The 11,857-nt window shown below is 45.8% G+C and overlaps 1 protein-coding gene across 1 annotated transcript in view; it reads left to right on the top strand.

Annotated features, from left to right (window-relative positions):
* Nucleotides 1–6,550: 6,550 nt before the first annotated feature.
* The window catches only part of LOC134565981 (formin-I-like), a 178,042-nt gene continuing 172,735 nt past the window's right edge, over nucleotides 6,551–11,857 (top strand). Inside the window, exon 1 of the mRNA XM_063425689.1 lies at nucleotides 6,551–6,681. Coding sequence (XP_063281759.1) covers nucleotides 6,649–6,681 — 33 coding nt within the window. The 5' untranslated portion in view covers nucleotides 6,551–6,648. The remainder of the gene's footprint in view (nucleotides 6,682–11,857) is intronic.

Genomic DNA, 11,857 nt, shown 5'->3' with positions numbered 1-11,857 from the left:
ACTATCAGAACACAGCCCAGAAACAACAACTCGACGGGCGTACCGGCAGCAGCCGGAAGACCAATTCCACCGCCGCCTTCGTCGGCAAGGCCCCAGGCCCCGCAGCCCCACCCACGCATACCGCTGCGCCGAGCCACCAACTCAAACCCAGCCCCCGGAAGGAAACGGGCACCTATAACGATTGGGAAGTAAGCTAATCGAGCGGTCTGGGAAACTGGACCCACACCACCCGAAGGAGCTCTCCCATGGACTGGGGGTCCAGCACCGAGAGCACCCACGTCCCCATCCCGACAGATCGCAGAGAGGACGAAAAACGCACCGTGCTGAGGCACCAGGTGAGACTTAAGCAAAACCAGAGGCCGGAGCCCATCCGGCCCCAGGCCAAGAAGGGTTGCACCGCCAACTAAAGTGCAAAACGTACCTCCACCCAGGGCCGCCATCAGGGGGTGACAACCATAACGGTTGTCACGGGCCCGGCGGCCCTGGGGGGCCCGGCCGCCCGGGCCCCACGTGTAGCGCATGCTGATGGGGCCCATCGGGTGGCCCACTCACTTAGGGCCACCCCATGGGCCCAGTATCTTCAGGGGCCCGGTCAGCGCTGCGGCCGTGCAATAGCGCGACCGGGCCCCTTTAAAAAAAATCCCAACCGCAAAGTACTGCTGGGAGGAAGTGACCGTCACTTCCTCCCAGCTCCCTCCCCTCCCCTCAGCACCGCGCGGGAGGCAAGAAAGACAGGCCGCAGTCCGCAGGAGCCACGCCGACTCCCATCAGCCACAGCCTTCCACCTGCAAAAAAAGGTAAGAAAAATTAGCTGTATTTGTGTATGTATGTCTGTGTGTATGTCAGAATGTCTGTATGTATGTCAGAATGTCTGTACGTATGTCAGTATGTCTGTGTGTATGTCAGAATGTCTGTGTGTATGTCAGAATGTCTGTGTGTATGTCAGAATGTCTGTGTGTATGTCAGAATGTCTGTGTGTATGTTAGAATGTCTGTGTGTATGTTAGAATGTCTGTATGTATGTTAGAATGTCTGTATGTATGTTAGAATGTCTGTGTGTATGTTAGAATGTCTGTGTGTATGTTAGAATGTCTGTATGTATGTTAGAATGTCTGTGTGTATGTTAGAATGTCTGTATGTATGTTAGAATGTCTGTGTGTATGTTAGAATGTCTGTGTGTATGTTAGAATGTCTGTATGTATGTTAGAATGTCTGTGTGTATGTTAGAATGTCTGTGTGTATGTTAGAATGTCTGTACGTATGTCAGTGTCTGTACGTATGTCAGTATGTATGTAAGCATGTCTGTATGTCAGTATGTCTGTACGTATGTCAGTATGTCTGTACGTATGTCAGTATGTATGTAAGAATGTCTGTATGTCAGTATGTCTGTACGTATGTCAGTATGTCTGTGTGTATGTCAGAATGTCTGTACGTATGTTAGTATGTCTGTGTGTATGTTAGTATGTCTGTATGTATGTCAGAATGTCTGTGTGTATGTCAGAATGTCTGTGACTGTCTGTGTGTGTATGTCAGTATGTCAGTATGTCTATATGTATGTATGCCAGTATGAATTAATGTATGTCTGTGTGTATGTATGTGATGTCGGTGTATGTGTGTGTAAGTCCTCATGCATGTGTGTCTGTATGTATGTATGTTAGTATGTGTCTATCTGTCACTATGTATGCCTGTGTGTCTGTATATGTGTGTATGTCTCAGTATGTGTGTGTCAGTACGTATGCCTATATGCGTGTATTTCTGTTTCAGTATGTGTGTCTGTTAGTATGAATTTTTGTGTGTGTGTGTGTCTGTGTCCTTTTGTATCAGTGTGTGTTTTTGTGTCTGTGTGTATTCCTGTGGGCGGGATTTGGAGGCGGACCCTGTGGGCGGGATTGGAGGCGGGCCCCAGGGGGCCCAGACCCTGAGCTGAGTTAGGGGCCCCAAAATTTCTGGTGGCGGCCCTGCCTCCACCAACCCAGCTCCTCCCACGGACGATACACGTCCGGAAAGTGTCCTGACCGCAGAACCACGCAGCGCATGCCCGGGGGGCCCTCTCCCCGACCATGCAAACCAGAACACAGGGTGCATTTGAACATGTGCCATGGGGTGTAACCGACCAGAGCATGCTCCCCACGACCCTCCTGGAGCCCCTAATGTCCCTCTTAGTCAAGGGACCCCCGTGGCAGGAGGGAACGTCCCTGCAATAAAAGCCCCTCCCCACCATCTGCTCCTTAGCATTGCGCGCAAGCCAAGCGGGCCATATAAGCCCAGCAACACCCAGAGTCACACGAACTCGGGACGCTGCAGGAAAGCGCACTGAAACATACGATGCATACTGAAATTCAAGGGGGAGGGGGAAGCGGCGGCCATGCACCTAAGTACTTGTATTCTATTTCAGTTGTTTACTTCCGTTTCGTTCTTTTGTTTTTGTTTTTTTTTATAATTGTTGTTTTGCTGTTCTTTTATATATGTTTTGTTTTTTATTACTTTTCAGTTTTCTCTCTCTTTTTTTTTTTTTTTTGTGAACGATCAATCTTCTTGTATAAGTCATAGCACTTTTGTCGTATGCACTTTACTTTTCTCTTTTTTTTTTTTTTTTTTTTTGTTGATAATTTATTCCAGTTGGCAATTTACAGTGCATTCATTTTTTATTTTTTTTGAGTGTGCAAGAGGACCAGACTGAATAAAGGAAGGAACAACGCATGCACGCGAAGCGCGAAAAGGAGGGGGGAAGCGTACTCACCGGTCGCAGCCTGGCGATCCAAGCCCGGCACTGCGCTCACAGAAGGCTGAGGCGAAGAAACAGCAGTCCCAGCATCCACAGAAGACCTCAGCTGTGATCCAGGCGCCATCTGCTGGACGGTCCATGAAGTGCAGCAGTATCCTGAGAAGAAGCAGCAGAGAAGATGAGAGCCCACGCCCCAGAGGAGATGGCCGAGGTAAGTGACCTACACAGGGTGGGGGGGGGGCAGGCTAGGAAGGGGGGGGGACAGAGGGGAGGCAGACAGGGAGAGACAGAGAAGGGGGGGGGGTTAAAGCAGAACAGGGGGGACAGGAGGGGGAATGAGAGCAGATGGGGGGGGGGAGGGGGCCACCGGGGGTAGAGAGGAGAGGAAACCAGGCAAGAGGAGGGGGGGGGGGCAAGCCAAGGGGCCCCCCAGCGGAACGGACAGCCCAACAGGGGAAAGGGGGGGGGGACCAGGCTAGATAGAGTGGGGGGACATAGAGGGGTAGACAGAAAGGGAATGGAGACCCAGGGGAGGGGGAAAGAAAACATAGAAGAGGGAAAAAGGAGGGGAGAGGACAGGCCCACTAGGGGAGAGGGGGGGAAGGAAGCAGAAAATGGTGACGAGGAGGGGGGACCAGGGGGCCCAAGACAGGGAAAGCTGGGTCCCCTGGGAGAAGAAGGGGAGACAGAGCCCTGGGAGCCTTCCTCATTGGCAGAGGAGGCTCCTGATAGGCAAAGAGACCCCCCCCTATCCCAAACGGCGGTACTAAGGTACCCCGCGCGGCCCTACTCACTGCCCCAACCCCCCGCCGGCCGCGGGGGGACCTGGACTGGTGCCGGGCGGCCGCCCGCCGCCCGGAGAGCTGAATCCGCCGCCCACCGCCCCCGGCCCGCAATCCAGCGCTGGCGGCCGGGGCGGATGGTGTGGTAGGGGGCCCATGTGTGTGCCGCGCGGCAGACGCCCCAGGTGGCCGCGCGGCATTAGCAGGCCGCATCCCCGGCCTTGCAGTGGGGGCCCGCGCGGCTGTGGACACAACAGGCCGCGCGGCGGTAGGAGGCCGCATCCCCGGCCTGGGAGTACCAGGCCGGGCGGCAATGGATGCGGCAGGCCGCGCGGCAGTGGCAGGCCTCGTGGCAGAAGGCCGTGCCACGCGCGCGGCCGCAGAAAGGCCGCAAATCCAGGCCCCAGTTGTCAGGCCGCGTGTCTGGGGGGTCCTGTTGATGCCTCGGGCCCGGGTTCCACCTCAGCAACCGGGCCCGAGGAGTGGGATCAGGGGACAGTGCTGTTGCGGCCCCCAGGGGCAGGGACCGCATGGGAGGCAGCAGGGGTTGCTCCAGGGGGAGGCAGGCCGCGGGGGGCCCCACACCGGTAGCCATACCTTTATTAATGCTTGCCAAATGTCCCCACAGGTGCCGGCCACCATCCATGCTGCAGCAGCCCTGAGGGAAGCCAGAAGCCTCAACCATCAGGCTGTGTAACCTGCAGGCCCAGGCAAACAGGAGCAGGAGGACAGGAATCTGTTTGCTGGCCCGAATCCCAAGTGGCACTGAGGTAAGACCTCCCCCACACTGTCTTACACAGAACATAATCACACCCACAGACTCTTCCCAACCAATCCCATGCATCTATCCCCACACTCCTACATGTGCCCTTGTCCGCTTATCTGCGCTATCTCCCCAGGGCCTGGTATCATGCAGTTTCGTCACATCTTCCTATTAGAGAAATCATTCTGAGCTCAGCGGCAGAGCTGTACGGCTGGGGATAAACGCTTGCATTGTGTGTTTGTACAACAGATTGTTTGTTTAATACAAAAACAATCTGATCTATGGGAATGCAAATCAGGAACTCAGATAACATGCTTTCTCGTGTATATATATGCACTTGGGAAACTATGAGCTAAAAATGGAAACTAATATGGTTACATAGCTTTCCGAAATAGTTAGAAATTGTTTTATTCTGATTGCTGCACAGTTTACCTGGAGCACATCTCACTTATACTCTGCAGCATATCTCACTACAATACATATCCTGCAGCACATCTCTCTACAATCAATACCCTGCAGCACATCTCTCTACAATCAATACCCTGCAGCAGAGGTGGCTCTAGACTTTATGAGGCTGTAGACGAAACTCAAACATGAGGCCTCACTAACAAAAAAGTAAAAAAAACTAGACTTGCAATACATGCACACTGCCACATACACACAATGATGCACAGTTTACCTGTGTATGTGCCTGAGAGTGTGTCTGACAGAGCGTATCCTTGTGTGTGAATGTATGTCTCTGTGAGCATGTTTATGTTTTTGTCTGGGGCCCTATGTGTATGGGGTAGCCGCTTGAAGGGTGTTGTGTGTATGGGAGGTCTGCCTGCAGCCTTTGTGCATTGTGTTTATGGCAAAGCAATGTTTCTTGACTGTGTGTGTATGATGAATGTCTTCAGCTGGTGACTGTGACAAGGTGAGTAAAGGGGTATCAGTGGCAGGGAGAGCGTGACAGGGCAAAGGAGGTAAACTGGAGGTAAACTGTCTAATTAGAGAGCCGCCTCTGCCCTGCAGCACATCTCACTATAATCAATACTCTGCAGCACATCTCTCTACAATCAATACCCTGCAACACTTTCCTCTATAATCATTACCCTGCAGCACATCTCTCTACAATCAATATCCTGCAGCACATCTCACTATAATCATTACCCTGCAGCACATCTCTCTACAATCAATATCCTGCAGCATATCGCTGTGCAATCCATACTCGATATAGGGCATTGCTAGGTATTAATCACTAATACAGCATCAATATATTACTTCACAATAGACATTATTTTGTCTCCATAAACCAGCATTTCTTCCTCCCACCTGCAGTGTTTTTCCTCTAAAAATAAAGCTGTTTGAAATGAATTAGTTCTTGAAATGTTATGTCCAGCTGTTGAAGAAAGCTAACAACCAGCTACAACACCAAGAAATCTAGAATAGGGAGAATTTCTATTCATGAAATCTGAATGAGCATAATTAGAATTGTAAACCAAAAAACGATCCCAAATCCTTCTCTGTATTTAAATAACTGGAGGTCTTCAGTATAAATCTAATGGCCACTCAACATAGAAAAATAGAATGTTACGGCAGATAATAACCATTCGGCCCAATTAAAGTGTAAGCTCACCTGCCAAGTCAAGGTAAAACCTCTTAGGTGGGTCCTACACTAACAATTCACCTCGCTTCCTTCAACTTAAAGGTACAATCTCTAATGAGACAGAGAGGGCTATTTTTTTTAACCCCTTCACACTTATTAACCCTTAATAAGGAGCACATGGGGAAATTGGGGAAATTATCAAGGGGAATTGTTAGTGTCGGACTCGCCTAAGAGGCTTGCCTTGATGGGGCAGGTGAGCTTACACTTTAATTCCCATTCGGGTAAAATTAAAGATTAAATGTGCAAGTATTGAGGATTGTATTGGGTCAGATGATGATTAGAATCATTGCTGCCGCCCAGGAGTAGTGGGAGTTTGAGAGCAGGGCTTTATCTTGTATGTTTATAATTAAAAACATAGCTTTCAAAGTGAAAGCAAAGTCACCACCAGTTGGGAAAATAAACACAAAAAAAACTTATTACAAAATTGCAAATGAGGAAAAGCATATTGAAAACAAATTGCAAACGTGTCTGTTTAGAGCTGTTGGTGCGCTATAACATGATACAAAACATGTATTTTTTTCTAAAGTAGTGAATCCGGTTGAATAAGCAGAAGTCGGTGTTCCTTAACTTGACTAGGATAGGCTAACAAGAAAGCATTGTTTGAACAGGTACAAGGAAGTAAACAGAGTTATTTGGTTTGTAGCAGAAACATGCCAAGCGTTCTGTCCTGTATGAGGATGTAAATCAGAGTTTTGCACTTACTGAAAAACCATTTCAATGTGTTTGGATAAATCATGGCATTCGTGAAAATGAACACAGATAAGCAGGTAAGCAATCCGTGATATTGTAGATGTAATAAAACAGCTTAAAGCATTTAACTGGTAAAACTGTTCAGTTTGCTACATTTCTCTATGAACCTCTCCTAACGTTTGTCCTTTGCTCTATAGCACTTCTTCATTTTGCAGTTACATTTAATTACAAAAAACAAGTCCTGTGCTCACTCCCATCACTCCTGGGCGGAAGCCACAACCACAGTACACATCAACCCCAATACATACAATAAAAAACAAAGAAAAAGTTACCTGCGCTCTCTCCTGAATCGCTATGTATATTTAAACTAAACAAATGTAGTTACTCCAAATGACCTCTGTGTGTTTAAAAATACATAGGGATTTAGGAGAGAGCACAGGTAACTTTTTCTTTAGTTACATTTACTTGCTCAGTTAATCGGCCTCTTTTTTCACATTTATGTTTTATTGTTTTTTCAAAAGAAACAGGGGGTGGATACCGAAATCAAAAGGGTGGGATTATGGGGGGGAAAGTTATTGTTGTCACATGGGAGCACACATCATATATGTCAGCAAATTTCTCTTTGAGAATATGTAAGTGACAGTTACACAATACGTTAATCTGCCTCTTAATGGTTTGTTTTGTCTGGATCTGGTGTTACTGACTTATCTGACAAAAATAATAAGAAGAAAAGAAACACATTCAGAGACATGTTTAACCCCTTAAGGGCAGAGCTTCAGAAGCTTGTCTTTCACTTAATGACACAAGCATTTTTTGCATTTTTTTGCTGTTTGCGTTCAACTGCAATTTGCATTTTACTAATTTATTGCACCGACGCATATTATATACCGTTTTTTAAAGGACAGAAAGGGCTTTAATTTGATGTAACATATATTTACATAAATGCTTATTTATTATTAAAAAATACAGAAAAATGCAAAAAAAAATGAAAAATCTTGATTTTTTTTAACAGTTTTTGCAATAATAATGTGTGCACAATTAGTGCAGGTTAAGGAAAGTAATTAAAAATAAATTAATTTAGTTGTTAAGAATTACAGAATATATAATGTGTCTGGGATTTTAAGTTTTTTTTGGTAGTTACAGGTCACAAAGCACAAGGAGTAAAATAAACTTTTAATGTGGAGCGATTTTAGAATTTGGTATGTTTGTCTTGTAAGCTTAATAGCCATAAAAGAAAACAAAATTGCCACACAAAAGTATATATTTATGGGGGGGCGGGGCCTGACCGCCGACGGGATCAGACATGTGTCTGAGCTCCCGCTCCAGGGCCCGACGGGCGGCGCAAATTGGAGGCCACCCGTGACAAACAACCCACACCGGGACCACACAGACCCCCAGCAACAGGGGTGAGCCGAAATACCGCCTGAACCTTGTCCGGCGCCGACAGTAACCCGCCCGGGGTCCGGAGCTGCATGGAGCTTGAGCCGGGATGAGACGGCCGCTCTCCCAGGTCTCCGGCCGGGGTCTCGCTCCCTCCCCCCCTCTGGAACGGGGGGGGGGGGTCATCCCGGTCTATAAGGGCATCAAGCAGAGTGTCGGCCTGGGCCTCAACACCGCCCTGGCAAGGAAGCTCCAGCGGGCGATAATCCACAAAATGGCTGCCGTGCGCCAGCCATGTGAGCGAACAGCCGGAATGAACGAGCTGACTGAAGGGGAAATCACCAAGCACCATCAGACCACCATGACAGCCTATCCCAGGCTTATACTGGCAGGCTATGATGGCAAGATCAAGGTACAGGCTGTGGGCAAACAATAAGGGGAAAAGAGGCATACACAAAACGGGACCCTACTGAACTGCCCTTATACAGCAGACCCTCAGGGGTCACCAGACCCTACAGCTGCCAATCCCGACAAAACATGCCAGAGCGACCGAACAACAAACCATCCACCCTGCATCCAGTTAGAAAGGGCCCACCCTACCAGACCGGACCTACAACACCATAACCACCGCCATACGCCAACGCACAGCGCAGGACAACTAAACTGCAGCCCCAGGGCACAAGCGGCACCTACCAAGTGATGGCACAGTGGCGAGAGCCGCAGGAGAGCTACCTGCTGACCAACCTTGGAGCCGACGCAGGCACAGTCGACCACACAAATCCTGCTCAATCTGGCGGACTCATGTAACTAAGCCGAAACCCAGAGACAATGATCTAAGATTGAGTTCTGTTCACTCGTGCACTGTACCTGTCATGTTAAACGTATATTAACAGAATATCAGAAACTCCTTGATAAGCGGCACTAATGTGTATAGATTATATATATGAGCATAGCTAATCTAGCACCGCAAAGCGATGGATATTTTACGTCATATGTTCATGTTTCTAGCATGTTACTACTAATGATACGCAATTACATTACTCGGATTGCTGATAGCATGGTTACAGCACCATTCTAACTTACTTATACTTACTTATATGTGTTTAAATCCAAATGTTTAAGCCTGATAACAAAAAAAAAAAAACAAGTGCCTGTCATTCATGTGCCCAGCATGTCTAGCGTGGGAAAAGCCAGAGGACTGCTTTTGGGGCACCTCTCGCCAGCCTGTACTATTTACATGCACAGCAAAAAATAAAGAATTAAAAAAAAAAAAAAAAAACGCCAACCTCTGCTAAATATTGGAGTAAAATTGTGTTTTTGGGGGGTTTTCGCACACAAACTTATAACAAAGAACTTCTCATGTGTATTTTGTAAAGTTGTTGTGTGCTATTCCTGTACAAAGTTTTATTATGTGTTCAGTTACTTCTGCTGAGTACAACGGTACCCCCATTGTATGTCGTTGGCACTATTTCGTGAAGTTACAGTGCCATATAGGAGACCTGTCCTTGTCAGTATTCACAGTAGAATTTTGAGAGACGGATTTAATGAGCCTATGCTTCCATTTGGGGTATTATAACAGTTTGACTGTTCAAAAAAAACCCACAAAGGCCTACCATTTGTAAAAGTAGACACCCCAGGGTATCTCATAAGGTGCATATTGTGCCTTAACATGCCCCCATTTTTTTACCATTACATGCCAAAGTATGTGGTAAAAAATAATTTTGTGCATTTTTTACATACTGATTGCATTTTTGCTGGGCATTTTGTATATTTCATATGTGCCACTAAGTTCAAACCCCCCAAATTATGCTCAGCTAAGTCTTCTGAGTAAAATGACACCCCCATTGTATGTCTTTGGCACTATTTCGTGAAGCTACAGTGCCATATAGGAGACCTGTCCTTGTCAGTATTCACAGTAGAATTTTGAGAGACGGATTTAATGAGCCTATGCTTCCATTTGGGGTATTATAACAGTTTGACTGTTCAAAAAAACCCCACAAAGGCCTACCATTTCTAAAAGTAGACACCCCAGGGTATCTCATAAGGTGCATATTGTGCCTTAACATGCCCCCATTTTTTTACCATTACATGCCAAAGTATGTGGTAAAAAATAATTTTGTGCATTTTTTACATACTGATTGCATTTTTGATGGGCATTTTGTATATTTCATATGTGCCACTAAGTTCAAACCCCCCAAATTATGCTCAGCTAAGTCTTCTGAGTAAAATGACACCCCCATTGTATGTCTTTGGCACTATTTCGTGAAGCTACAGTGCCATATAGGAGACCTGTCCTTGTCAGTATTCACAGTAGAATTTTGAGAGACGGATTTAATGAGCCTATGCTTCCATTTGGGGTATTATAACAGTTTGACTGTTCAAAAAAACCCCACAAAGGCCTACCATTTGTAAAAGTAGACACCCCAGGGTATCTCATAAGGTGCATATTGTGCCTTAACATGCCCCCATTTTTTTACCATTACATGCCAAAGTATGTGGTAAAAAATAATTTTGTGCATTTTTTACATACTGATTGCATTTTTGCTGGGCATTTTGTATATTTCATATGTGCCACTAAGTTCAAACCCCCCAAATTATGCTCAGCTAAGTCTTCTGAGTAAAATTACACCCCCATTGTATGTCTTTGGCACTATTTCGTGAAGCTACAGTGCCATATAGGAGACCTGTCCTTGTCAGTATTCACAGTAGAATTTTGAGAGACGGATTTAATGAGCCTATGCTTCCATTTGGGGTATTATAACAGTTTGACTGTTCAAAAAAACCCCACAAAGGCCTACCATTTGTAAAAGTAGACACCCCAGGGTATCTCATAAGGTGCATATTGTGCCTTAACATGCCCCCATTTTTTTACCATTACATGCCAAAGTATGTGGTAAAAAATAATTTTGTGCATTTTTTACATACTGATTGCATTTTTGCTGGGCATTTTGTATATTTCATATGTGCCACTAAGTTCAAACCCCCCAAATTATGCTCAGCTAAGTCTTCTGAGTAAAATGACACCCCCATTGTATGTCTTTGGCACTATTTCGTGAAGCTACAGTGCCATATAGGAGACCTATCCTTGTCAGTATTCACAGTAGAATTTTGAGAGACGGATTTAATGAGCCTATGCTTCCATTTGGGGTATTATAACAGTTTGACTGTTCAAAAAAACCCCACAAAGGCCTACCATTTGTAAAAGTAGACACCCCAGGGTATCTCATAAGGTGCATATTGTGCCTTAACATGCCCCCATTTTTTTACCATTACATGCCAAAGTATGTGGTAAAAAATAATTTTGTGCATTTTTTACATACTGATTGCATTTTTGCTGGGCATTTTGTATATTTCATATGTGCCACTAAGTTCAAACCCCCCAAATTATGCTCAGCTAAGTCTTCTGAGTAAAAGGACACCCCATTGTATGTCTATGGCACTATTTCGTGAAGCTACAGTGCCATACAGGAGACCTGTCCTTTTCAGTATTCACAGTAGAATTTTGAGAGACGGATTTAATGAGCCTATGCTTCCATTTGGGGTATTATAACAGTTTGACTGTTCAAAAAAAAAAAAACCACAAAGGCCTACCATTTGTAAAAGTAGACACTCCAGGGTATATCATAAGGTGCATATTGTGCCTTAGCATGCCCCCATTTTTTCACCAATATATGCCAAAGTATGTGGTAAATAATAATTTGGGGCATTTTTTTTACATACGGATTGCATTTTTGCTGGGCATTTTGTATATTTCATATGTGCCACTAAGTTCAAAACCTCCAAATTATGCTCAGCTAAGTCTTCTGAGTAAAAAGACATCCCCAATGAATGTCTTTGGCACTATTTTGTGAAGCTACAGTGCCATATTGGAGA

Source organism: Pelobates fuscus, chromosome 6 (assembly GCF_036172605.1).
Source record: "Pelobates fuscus isolate aPelFus1 chromosome 6, aPelFus1.pri, whole genome shotgun sequence".
Lineage (NCBI taxonomy): Eukaryota > Metazoa > Chordata > Amphibia > Anura > Pelobatidae > Pelobates > Pelobates fuscus.
The sequence above is the reverse complement of the archived record's forward strand: the minus strand, read 5'-3'. Positions and strand labels throughout refer to the sequence as shown.